General features: G+C 45.9%; 1 protein-coding gene across 3 annotated transcripts; it reads right to left on the bottom strand.

Moving 5' to 3' along the window:
• LOC110434970 (glucan endo-1,3-beta-glucosidase 6) lies at positions 6,422–11,065 on the bottom strand. 3 transcript variants are annotated; one of them, XM_021460117.1, is made up of 3 exons: positions 10,352–11,065; positions 9,869–10,267; positions 6,422–7,771 (listed from the first exon to the last, which is right to left on the bottom strand). In XM_021460117.1, exons 2-3 carry the CDS (start codon positions 10,216–10,218, stop codon positions 6,652–6,654), a joined length of 1,470 nt encoding a protein of 489 aa, XP_021315792.1. In that variant the 5' UTR covers positions 10,219–10,267; positions 10,352–11,065; the 3' UTR covers positions 6,422–6,651. The 3 variants fall into 3 exon arrangements, with proteins under 3 accessions (XP_021315792.1, XP_021315791.1, XP_021315790.1); XM_021460116.1 differs by having other exon boundaries at positions 9,869–10,272; positions 10,352–11,063; XM_021460115.1 differs by having other exon boundaries at positions 9,869–11,064.

Genomic DNA, 12,887 nt, shown 5'->3' with positions numbered 1-12,887 from the left:
TAAGGCACGGCCCGCAGGGCACGACGGGCCCCCTCGGCCCGTTAGGCAACGTGCCGGGCCGGGCCGGGCCGGCCCGTTGCCCAGGTATAGTCTGCACGGCTCAGATCAGATGGCTGGCTGCCTCCTCCGCAACCACCAGCAACTTGGCAGAAGGCACATGGCCGTCCCTGACCCCCAAGCACAAGGCTCACCACCAGTGACAGTGACTGCTGTTACTGCTCCTGCGGCTGCAACAACCAATCACAACTGCTTCTGATCTCCTTCCAGCTACTCCCCACCCTACCATTCTACGGCGGCGGCCACTACGGCACCACGGGCGCCCAATGCCGTGCGACGAGCTCAGTGTCACGAAGGCCTTGTTTAGTTCCGAAAAGATTTCGGATTTCGGTACTGTAGCACTTTCGTTTATTTGTGATAAATATTATCTAATTATAGACTAACTAGGATCAAAAGATTCATCTCGCGATTTCTAGCTAAACTGTGTAATTAGTTTTTGTTTTCGTCTATATTGAATGCTTCATGCATGTGCCGCAAGATTCGATGTGATGGGGAATCTTGAAAACTTTTTGCTTTTTGGGTGAACTAAACAAGGCCGAAAGGACTCTCCTTTCTGTGCCGGATTTCCAGGACCCTGATAGCAAAGCTCGTGTTGCCACATTTGGAAGGATGGTAGAATGGGCTCTCTGCACTGTACTCGCAATACTCCTCCAGAGCAAAAGAGTGGCGAACAAGAGTGGACCGGCAACAGTGGCACCCAGGGTGCCACTCACTGTGGTGCTGTTTCCGTTTGGCATTGCACTCCACAGTGCCACAGTGGTCAGTGGATGTGACACAGTGACAGCAACGGCCGGGCTGCTGGCGCCACTTCTTCTTCATCGGCGTGCCGCGGTGGCGCCGCAACTTCTGCTGCCGCCGGCCATGGCAGCTCCAACAAGTACTAAGCCTTGTTTAGTTCACCCTTAAAACCAAAAATTTTTCAAGATTCCCCGTCACATCGAATCTTGTGGCACATGCATGAAACATTAAATATAAACGAAAATAAAAACTAATTACACGGTTTAGCTGTAAATCACGAGACGAATCTTTTGATCCTAGTTAGTCTATGATTGGATAATATTTATCACAAACAAACGAAAGTGCTACACTACCGAAAATTTTTCACTTTCACTTTTCGAAACTAAACAAGGCCGTAGTGTGGTTGCAGCCTTGCAGCCTTTGCTAGGTGCTGTGGTGTGTGACTTCAGTACAGACTGGATCAAAGTATCGTACTGATCTTCGTGTTCGTGTGCTTGCTCTTGAACTGGCCTGACGTCTCTGGATGATTTTGGATCGAATTTGACGCGTCGCCATCCGCTGTGTACAGGTCTGAATCGGGGTAAAAAAAAAAAAAAAAACTCGGCGCATCACCATCGGACAAACACACACATGCGACCAGGAGAAGCCGCCGTTGTCGAAAACGACAGAGCGTATAAACTCCGGGACAGGCACACGTGTGACTGTCTCCTAATAAATCCAGATTCCCAAACGACAGCAACCACCAACCAGCCCCGCGTCTTCGTCTCCATCACAGGCCTTGTTTAGGGCCTGTTTAGATTGGGAACGGAAATTTTTTGAGTGTCACATCGGATGTGTCGGAAGGATGTCGGAAGAGATTTTTAGAAACTAATAAAAAAACAAATTACATAGCTCGTCAGGAAACTGCAAGACAAATTTATTAAGCATAATTAATCTGTCATTAGCATATGTGGGTTACTGTAGCACTTACGGCTAATCATGGAGTAACTAGGCTTAAAAGATTCGTCTCGCGATTCTCAACTAAACTGTGTAATTAGTTTATTTTTTTATCTACATTTAATGTTTCATGCATGTGTCCAAAGATTCGATGGGATGGATGAAAAATTTTTAGGTGGGAAACTAAACAGGGCCTTAGGCCTTGTTCAGTTGGCAAAAACTTTGGTTTTTGGCTACTGTAGCACTTTCGTTTTTATTTGACAAACATTGTCCAATCATGGAGTAATTAGGCTCAAAAGATTCCTCTCACAAATTACAGATAAACTGTGTAATTAGTTTTTATTTTTATCTATATTTAATGCTCCATGCATGCGACCAAAGATTCGATGTGACGGGAAATCTTGAAAATTTTTGCGAACTAAACAAGGCCTTAGTTCAAAAACCAGAAATTTTCAAGATTTTTCGTCGAATCTTGCGACACATATATAGAGTATTAAATATAGATAAAAGAATAATTAATCACACAATTTACATGTAATTTGGGACACGGATCTTTTTAACCTAGTGTCCATAATTAGACAATAATTATCAAATAAAAATGAAAATACTACAGTATCGATAAACTTTTCGTGGGCCTTATTTAGTTGGCAAATTTTTTTGATTTTGGGTAATGTAATATTTTTGTTTGTATGATAATTATTGTCCAACCATGAATTAACTAGGCTCAAAAGATTCATTTTGTAAATTACACGCAAACTGTACAATTAGTTACTTTTTACACGACACCCCTGTACCTGGCCGGCCTAGCCTTCTCAACTGGCCCAGGCCTGGCAAAGCCCCTGGTCCAAGTGGTGCAACTGCTCATGTTTGTGTCCATGCACGAAACGGGTCTGGCTCCAATAAGATTATGTTTGCCTTCAGCCTAACTGAGGATATGGTTACTCTGCACTCACATTTGGTAGGCTTACCACCACATAGTCAACATTCTATCCTCATCGGCATTTCATCGAGCACCTGTCCTACTCCACCACGGCCATGGCCACCGGCGAGCTCCCAGCCACCTCTGCACCACCTCAACATCGTGCCGGCCTCGTCCTGCTCCGCCCCGAGCTCCCTTCGCTGAGCACGGAGCTAGCCACGCCTTCCTCCACTTTCGCCCTCACCTGCTCTGCCACCACGACGACGAGGACAAGATGGGGATGGGGCCGCGGGCGGCACAACGGCGGAGCTGCCATTCATGCGCCTGAGGCGGCAACGCCAGAGCGCGCGTGCGCGCCCAAAGCAGCAGCGGGTGACTTACTGCACAGCGGCCATGGCAGTTGCCCAGCTCGAGGGCGTCGGCGCGACGGTGCTGGAGCTCACGCCACATCTGCAGGAGCAAGAAAAGCGCGCCAAGGTAGGGTGCCTGCAGGCATGGTGGCGGCGGCGGTGCGGGGGAGATGAGGAAGGAGGAGGGTCGAGCGTGGTGACCGGGTGGATGGACGAGGACGCGCTGCCCGCCGCAAGATCTCGCCCGCCACTCTGTTGCCGCATGCGCCAACCCCGTTGAAAGCCCAAATTTGGTTTTGGTAATTAATGACACCAAGTTGCTAATGTCTTGTGTTTAAATGATTTGAGTTAGGCATAGCAACACATGTGATGAAGGTGCATGGTGGCATGAAAAGGTGGCCAGATGATCACAAAGGGATGAAGCATGAAGTAGAGATCATGGTGATAGATGAGAAGTAAAGTGATCAAAGCAAAGGTATAAACATAGGGCTTTACTTTTGCCGATCTAAGTTGAGTAGAGAAGTGATTGACCGGATTTAGGATAGATAGCTGACTATCAAGAGGGGAAATCACGGTCATCTCTCTAATCAAGTGCTACTAGGTCCACATCTTGAGCATATGCATTAGGATCCGGTAAAGTGCTAACTTAACTCCTTTGATGAAAATGTTTGTGAAAAGATAACACACATGCACTTTGGTGGTGGACACTTGTTAGTATTATCACATTTACAAAGGAGGTAGAGTTCCTAGGGTTGAGAGGGGTTTGGGTTCCTCTCTCCCTCCCACCGAGCTTGCGAGGCGGGATTCGGCGCTTTTGAGAAAAAAAAGTGTATATTTTCTATTGCGCCGGTGGGAAATTTTGGAGAAGTCACGGGCATCGGACCTAGTGCTCGGAGGCACTAGACGCTGACCTTGGCGTCCAGTGTGCTGTCACTGCCTAGCTCTACTAGGGTTAAGCATCGGACGCACTGCACCGGACACAGGGTGTTTCCTGTTGGCGCGTCCGGTGCTGCCTGGCTTCTTCAGGTGTTGCTGGCTGAGAGCACCGGACGCTCTGAGTGCGACCGGTGGTGTGAGTCTGGTGCACGGATGTTTTGCAGACCTCTCTGCGCATGAGTCTAGTGCTCCGAGTCCGATAAGGTCTTGAGTTTGACAAATTCTCTGCGTACGAGACCGGTGGGTACCGAACGCATCCGGTGCTCACTTCGTCGCGTCCGGTGGTCCACATGTGACCGTTAGAGTTTGACGCACGAGATTCAAATTTGGACATGCGGCTAACTTAAGAGCACCAGACGCAGAGGGTCGAGCGTCCGGTGGTTCCCTGCTGAGCGTCTGGTGCCCTCGATTTCAGCCCAGTGACAGAGCCAACGACTCTATCTCTTTGAGGAGCTTATAAATAGAAGGTAGCCGGTTTTGGGAGGCTCTCTCTTGCACATTTGATTACTTGAGGCATACATTGAGCTAGAGAACACTTTCTCCACTCATCTCCTTGCTTGATTGCTGATCTTAGTGAGATTGAGTGAGATTCAAGTGCATTGTATTGAGAGTTGCATCTAGTGACACTTGATCATTGAGTTTGCTGTGGATTTCTTGTTACTCATGGGTGTTTCCCGACACCCTAGACGGCTTCGAGCAGCGGAGGTGTTGAGCTTGTGATTGGAGATTGTTTCGAGCCTCACCAAGTGATTTGTGAGGGGTTCTTGAGCCTTCCCCACGGGAGATCGCAATTGGCTACTCTAGTGGATTGCTCGTGGCTTAGAGTATCCCCATCTTGTGAGTAGATGTGCGGCACCCGCTGAGGGTTTGGCTTCGGATTGCTAATTAGCTCGTGATCCATCAAGTGGATGTATCACCACAACGAGGACTAGCTTGCCGGAAAGCAAGTGAACCTTGGTAAAAAATCTTATGTCATCTCTTGCCGAGGATTCTCTTGTGATTGATTGATTGATTGATTATATATCTACTCTACAACATCGGTATAACAATCACTCTCCACTCCTTTACATACTTGCTTATCTTGCTAGTTGTTTAGCTTGTATAGCTTAGTTCTTGTTTAGAGTAGAGTTGTTGTGTAGCCTTCTCTTGTTGTTGTGATTTAGTTTTTAGCCTTGTACTAGTTTGTATAGGTGGCTTGCATAGCTTAGTTGAGCTAGTGCTAAAATTGCTTCGCCATTTGTTTTACTAACACACTGTTTAGTAAAGTTTGTAGAAAATTTAAATAGGATATTCACCCCCCCCCCCTCTCTAGCCATTTGGACCTTTCACCCGCCGCCACCGGAGTCCTGCACGCCTTGGTCGTGCCCGCCTTCGACGGAGAGCTATGCGCGGGGGACGGGGAGGCGACGCCGCCATCGCCGTCGTGGAGGAGCGACGGAGTCGAGGCACACACGGGGTATGAGGAAGGGGCGGAGGTGATTCTATCGGTGTTGTACTGTTGTGGACTGCTGCGAGCCGCGTGAGCGCCGTAGCGAGCATGGCCGCGGAGAAACGAAGGAAAATCTCATTTCTGGGACCTAGCTATGGCTGCTTTAAATCCCGTGCTGGTCGGGCTGTAAACTTAGGCCAGGTGCGCAAACATGACAAGTTGCAGCCCACGGGCGTGGCGAGCCTCCAGGGCGGGGTCGCAGCGCCCCAGGTGAAGGTGAACAACTGGTTGAGTTTGACAGCTTCATTTCAATACTTTGTTATCGTAATATGCATTTGAGGTTAGAATTGTTTGGGAGATTTTTCCTTTTTAGAAATAGATTTTTGTTTCAAGTTTTGAATCAAATTTTTGAAATTTAGATTTGGATGAATCCCAGCTATCCGGATGGCTCACTGTATCCTTGGTCTAGACTGAATAAGAAAAGGTTGCAGAAACTTTAGGATCTACCATGTGTGCTTAGAATCTTGGACAAAAGGACGGTTTGCTTTCAATGTTGGTGGCATGAGGCCACTTGCGCATGTAACGTGTACTGCAAATTGACTTCTTGACGTACGAGATGCTCCTGGCCCTGCATTTTTGTTATTAATAATGATTCAGCAAAGGGTTCCGACCTGTAACCTTGGACACCATGAAATCTGGGTGTTTCCCTGTTCCTGGTCATTCAAGGAGCAGTAACACTACTACCCCAGATCTGAACTGTCTCTGACCTGGTAATGCTTTGTGGCCCAGTTTGCCAATTTGAGTGACCATATCACACTTCAGACTTCACCCAAAAAGAATGCATGCGAAAACATGTGTGAAGCGCTGAACAGAATTACCATCCATGTTGATTCCATGCTGAAGCAGAACCAAACTCTTTTCTGGTCATGAAAGCTTCTGAAGATTACGACGCGTGATGGAAGATGGATCACAAATATGCTGTTGACTTGCTGAGAAACCTGAACTCCGAAGCTGCAGAGGTTCAATAGCAGTGCCCACACCCTGCTAGCCAGTGGATGGCTCAATGCATCATTCATTGCTATCACAAGGGAACTGATGAATCAAAGCTAACCCTAACAATAATCAAGCATGCCTGAAACCGCAGTCTGCGGTTTCCTTGCCAAAGAGAAGAAAAAGGGTTATAGAGGAAAGAGTTTCTAAATGAATGATACTGACAACATACATCTAATATCCTCAAGCTGTCAGATTTTTTATGCTCTCATTGTCATCTCTCGCGAAACCTGCATCTAAGAGAAAGACAGGAATAGCTGGAGAAGCACAAGCAGGAGGATCAAGAGGAGGTTGCTTCCATGCCCCTGAAGCCTCCATGAGAAGGCGGAGTCAACCTCGATCATGATCCCGAACCTGCATGTCCCAGTGCTTGGGTCTTGGCCTGTGGTTGTTGCAAGATTCTGGAACCCACAGGCCACATCATCTTGGTCATTCTTCTGGAAGTAGTTGTTGAATGCATATGAGATGTTGCCTCGCGTGTCCAGCATACCACATGATGTCTTGTAACCAAGGCTGGTGCAATCTGCCATGGAACATGCATAGTTCACGTTGTCTGCAAGCTTTGGGTCATTGAGGTTCACAGAAGGCTTCAGTACACACCACTTCTTTTCAAGGTACTTCACACCCCTTGCTCTCACAAGACCGCCTGAATTTGATGTCCCGAGATTCAGCTGGTACTTTGGCAGGCCATCATAAGTAAAGATCCCCCAGTGCCGCTCGAAATTTCCTGGCTGTATGCTCTTCTCATCCTCGTCGATTAGACTGAACAAGTAAGCATCAACAGGTCCAGGCCGCATTGGTGTTCCTCGCCCAGAAGCAATATGGGTCATGAAGCCTTGGTTGAAGCGCTGAGCCAGCTGAGCATTGGCGTTCCTGTCCCCGTCAGTCGGCCATCCAATCTCCCCAACAATGACTGGGAGGTTTTCAAAACCATTCTTTTTCAGAGCCCATATAAGTGTGTCATGGTTCGCGTCGAACATGTTAGTATAAGTGAAGGAGCCATCAACGATGGGCGATGAGGCCCCCTCGAAGAAGGCATAGTCCACAGGGAAGTTTGGATCAATGTAGAGGCTTATGAAAGGGTATATGTTGACAGTGAAAGCTCCACCATTGTCGCTCAGAAATTTTACTATAGTGAGCATCAGATCATGAATATCTGTGCGGAAGTCCCCATCAGAAGGCTTGGAGGTTGACGAGCTATAGACATCAGCGTTGAGAGGGCACGTGACTTTGACTTGATTGCCCAAACCGGCTTTTATAAGTGCACCTTGTATGTTTCTGATGGCAGGAAAAGTTGTTTGCAGAAAGGTTCCATTGTATGTCTCCAAGAAAGGCTCATTCCCAACTGCGACATACCTAACAAATGCAATAGGGCAAATAAAGAGGTGAGGCCACAGCATCATGTAGATGGTTGATTGAGTTAACATCAACAACACAGAAATTCAGAACATGAAGCAAAGTACTATCTTGAATATTCATCTTCCATTTGGTACATGATGTGCAAATGGAAGTGTCATGCCATACATGCAAGTGCCAAGTAGTTCAAATGCCATGCTGGTGCATATTCCCACAACTCATAAAGCAGGCAGTGAACATTAGGGGTAAAAACTAAAGATGCCTATTCAGATTAAAAGAAAGTTTCACTGGTACAGTGTTACATAAAATTGCAAGGGAGTACTTAACAAACATGGCAGAACTTCACGCAACGAAAGTGTTAAAACAGCATTGCCAGAACAAGATGTGTATATGGAGGCTCAAAATACAAGATATGAAGCTTGGTACATGTCTGTTCTCCGTAACTGCTGGAAAAGAGTATCAATGAATTGATAAGCTATCCGTCACAGAAGGTAAGAAATAAGGAGGTGACCATTGCAGCTATTGCATGTTCTGCTTACTGTCTTAGTGATTAAGAAAAATAAAGCTCTGCAGATGCATAGAATTTTTTCAAGGCACATGCTACTTAGGTCTATGTATTTTAAAAGGCATTGGCAGTTTGATAGTCAAATGGTGGATGCATGTGCGAACAATAATTTATAAATAAATATAGAGAAGGGCAACAAATGATATCTAGTTAAGATTAATTTGCTACACAAAGTGAGGTACAGATGGTTCCATATACTCTTGACACTAAAAAAAATCAGCTATGTTCATTTAAAAATTGATTTTTCCTTCTATAACTGGACATGGTGTTCAAAATTTCTTTGAAAAACTGAACCTTCCAACTTCTATAATAGTACCATGTGAATAGGTCATCCGCCTATCAGTATTCCACATGCGAAAAGAAATAAGAGGCATAAAGTAGTGACACGATAAAGGCTTGAGGTAAATTAACTAAATTATACAAGTGGGCAGTGGCGCAGCTTGGTCAAAATTCCAGAGCGAGCCAAGTTTAAAAACTAAGCCTAAAACTCACTTTGTTTAGTGTTTTTGCTAGCATGTAGGAGGTGAGGCTTAGTATCTACTTAAGGTAATTTATAATGGCAGGGAGTGCCATGGCCACCTTTGGCCCCAACAAAGCTCCGCCATTGCAAGTGGGGACAACTATGCTCCATTCAAAAGGAACACAAATAAATAGGATCAGCCAAAATGGATGTATTTCGTCCGGTGTACGGTCCACCGCTTTAAAGCATATTCAGAAGTCACTGAATGCTCCTGAGTGTCTTCATGGATCCGGTTCATTTCACTGAGCTCCTTTCAAACAAAAAAAATATTTTTCTGAGAGACAAAAGGAACATCTAAAACCTAGCAGTAAAAAAATGATTGGCACTTTGACAGTTAAAATCTTTATTCAAAACTTAACTCATAAATCTTGTCATGGTGACATGATTCCTAGTGCAGCCAAGCGCAACTACAGCTGCAGTGCTCGGTGAAAACATACAAAACCTTTCAGACTTCCATATAACAAAGAAATATGTTTTTTCCTCTAACAAAAAGAAGCGTGATTTACAAGTATAACAGAGAAGTAGATTCTTCAGACCGGTGAAGGCATTGATTTGGTGGTGCATGCACAGGTTAATGAAACACACAACTCCCAATTTGGGGATGGAACAAATACGCCAGCCGTTTCTCGCATACAAACAACGACAGAAGCACCCAAGCAGGCATGCAAAGCACAACATGTGCAATCAGAAACGGCAACCGTTATATCCGAACTACAACATGTGCACAAATGTACTAAATGAGGCACGGAGAATGTCGACCGCTTGTCGTGTACGGAGAATGATGTATAAGTGTATAATTGCTTTCCAAGTCAAGCATTTAACCAGATATGAGCTTCAATCATTAGCCATCAATCAAGACAAGCGAGGATAGCATGCAAATCATACTATTTCCCCAATACTCTAGGCTCACAGCTCATCCTAGATCATCAGAACTGAGATTCCACAGTACAATTAACACTAGCTACCAAGCATCAACGGTAATCAGAAGCAACACTGACAGAGAAGCAAATACCTGATGCTGACACCATCGTTGAGGTAGCTGGAGACGTTGGTGTCGACCCACTTCTCTGCGGCCTTCATGCTGGTTGCCATCGTCAACAGCAAGTCGTTGGGGATGCCGACCATCACCTCCAGCCCGCTCTTCCTGAGGGCGTTCATGGTGCCCTCCTCGGCGTCGAACAGCTTGACCTTCTGGAACCCATTGTCCTTGAGCATCCGCACCACCGTTTCCGGCGGCAGCGGGTGGCTCGCCTGCGTGCCCCAGTTCGCCCCTATCGCACCAACGCCGGCCGCCGCGAAGCACAGCCAAGAAACCAACACCACGGCCGCCACCGCCGCTCCATGGCCGGACCGGGAATCCATGGAAGGATTATTCCAGCTCCAAATCGCCGGGCGATTTTGCTGGATTGCTCTGCTCTGCACCAAGAACTCCCCAAGTTCAGATCTTGGAGCCGGACAGATAAAGTAGGGATAGTGGAAACTGGCGAGAGCAAACCTCCAAGAACAGTTTCAGAAATCTTTTTCTTGAGCTCACGAAACCTCAGGGGGAAGAAAAGTTGAAATCTCTGCTGGAAAGAGGAGCAAGGGCTATATAAAAGCTCTAAGAGGCCAGCCAGATTTTCCCAACAACTTGAGAATTTTTGAACTATTTAGAGCCCCCAAAAGCCAAAGCTCGAATATTTGGGAATAAATGAACTCCACCTACAGTGGACCATGAGAGGGGATTTCCTGTGATTGCAAAATGCAGACGCTCACATGATAAACACCTCAGTCAGGGGAGCATTGATGGCATGCAAGCCCTCAGGTGTGAGTAAATTTGGCTGACGAGGACAGCAAGGTGTAGATAGCGTAGTAGCAATAAAAGATGGCTCCAAAATAGGCGATCCCCCGAAACAGGCAGTGGGGATAAACTGGATGAGCTTTCTTGGTTGATTTGAAAGGTTGAAAAAGATAGCAAGAAAAGGATTTGATTTTGAGCCAAGGATTGCACAGAAAGTTGTTTGATCTACTCTAGCATACTAGTGAAATTGTCACCTTTCACCTCCGAGAGCCTCAGGAGCTGCTGATAAATTGTCATCAGCACAGAGTGACAGCACAGAGTGATGAGTGACACTGTGAGTCTGTGACAGACTAAGATTGAGGAGAAGATAATGATGCTCTGCAGGACTTAAATAAATGGAAAAGGAAAAAAGATTCCTCACTGACCATGCCAAACCAAAGATATTTCCGCTGTTCTGTGTCGTGCAGAAAGAGAGAATGATGGATTTAAAAGCCCACGAAAAAGATAATAATAAAAGTACTAAAAGAAAAGGGTAGCATAGCAATATTCTCCACTCCGCTTTAAAAAAAAGCTCTCAAAATCGCATCGGTGATCCGCCCACTGCATCCTAAAAAGCCTACAATGTTTTTGTTCACACATGCCGCTGCTGCTGTCGGTTTTTTTTATTATACTTCTTTTGCTTGTCTCTTTGCTACAGCTCACATTTGGTTCTGGGACCATTAAAATAATAAAGCAGACGTTTTGCTAAACTCTGTCAGCAAACCAATTAGGAGTGGCAAGCAAAGAAGGGGTGAGGACAGCAGTGCAGTGATGGTGACAGTAACCCGTTGGTACGTCGCCTCGTTGGCTCCACGTTAGCAGCATGGGCCGAAGGGCTGGCCACGCTCGACGCGGGACCCACGCTGAGGACGCTTGAATCAAGGGCCCAGAGGACAGTGACGGAGAGGATGATGCGCAGCGGTTTTTTTTTTAAAAAAAAAAAGGTTCGTGTTTTGGTAGTGTTGATAGTTGGTGTAACGGTGTTCCCCGCCTCTACGAGGCCGGACCCGCTTACGTTGGTAGTGTTGATAGTTGGTGTAACGGTGTTCCCCGCCTCTACGAGGCCGGACCCGCTTACGTCAGTCAGCTTTTCTAGGACATAGTCAGTCCCCACAGGGCAACACTTTGTTTTTTTTGCACACTTTGTCCTCACTCGCGCACGCTTAACTTTAGAGTTCTTTGGAGATGGACTTCCGGAAAAGAAGTTGCAACTTGTTGGTATGAGTCTCCTATTACTCCTATTAAGCCCTGGGCCCCCAGGGCTTAATAGGATTAATAGGAGACTCATAGCAACTTCTTTTCTGGAAGCCCATCTCCAAAGAACTCTAAAGTTAAACGTGCTTGGCCTGGAGAAATTTAGGGATGGGTGACCGACCGGGAAGTACTTCTCGGGTGCGCACGAGTGAGGACAAAGTGTGCAGAAAAGACTAGAAAAGCTGCCAGATGTAAGCGGGCCCCGCCTCGTGGAGGCGGGACGTTACGGAATGTTTGCCTGTTTGGGATGCTAGGAGATGAATCAATGAGCTTAGGTAGCGCAACAGATATTTTGTTGGTTCATGGGGCTCTTCCACAGAGGCCAAAGTTGTATTGCAAAAAATGGTGATTTTTTTTTTAAAAAAAATAGTAGGAGCGTGAGTCATTGTTTTAGCTGGAGGAAAATATGATGGGAAAATAGAGAAAAAGAAAAGTTGTAGATAACTAAATACAATCCCCTCGGCAAGAGAAAGAAGAACGATGGGCTTGGCTTGGCCGTGCAAAAAATATCACATGTAAAAGTACTCTTAGCTCAAGCCTAAGACAAAATATTAATTATGTTCATTTTCGTACTAAAAACTTGTGGGTGGCCTCCGGTCAAGCCAAGACCTAATCCAAAATGACGTGCCCAAACTTGCCCACCGAGAACCTAGGTCTAAATTTAACCATGCTTTTTGCAGACCCTATGCGACTTTCGTTCACGTCTATCCACAAGACATCATATTTGGTTGTTGGTGACAAGGAAGTTAACATATGTCTTTACATGTTGTAGTTTGTACCCAATCACCTAATTTTTCCATGTGTCTTTTCTACGTATAAACTTCATGTCTCTTCTTTGCTTGAAGTTAGCATTCTATCTTCGCCTTTGCAAGGTTGTTCCTCCTTTATATCCATTAGTTTTTCCCATGTATTTCAAGTACATCTTATAAGAATTCTGATGTTGTAATATGCCAAAACT

Source organism: Sorghum bicolor, chromosome 4 (genome assembly GCF_000003195.3).
Source record: "Sorghum bicolor cultivar BTx623 chromosome 4, Sorghum_bicolor_NCBIv3, whole genome shotgun sequence".
Classification (NCBI taxonomy): domain Eukaryota; kingdom Viridiplantae; phylum Streptophyta; class Magnoliopsida; order Poales; family Poaceae; genus Sorghum; species Sorghum bicolor.
The sequence above is the reverse complement of the archived record's forward strand: the minus strand, read 5'-3'. Positions and strand labels throughout refer to the sequence as shown.

Excerpts from the sequence above, each read along its gene's own strand:
- LOC110434970 (XM_021460117.1), bottom strand. The coding sequence starts at position 10,218 with ATGGATTCCCGGTCCGGCCATGGAGCGGCGGTGGCGGCCGTGGTGTTG. Across the intron at positions 7,772-9,868 it reads AACGATGGTGTCAGCATCAG|GTATGTCGCAGTTGGGAATG; the intron begins GTATTTGCTTCT and ends TGCATTTGTTAG.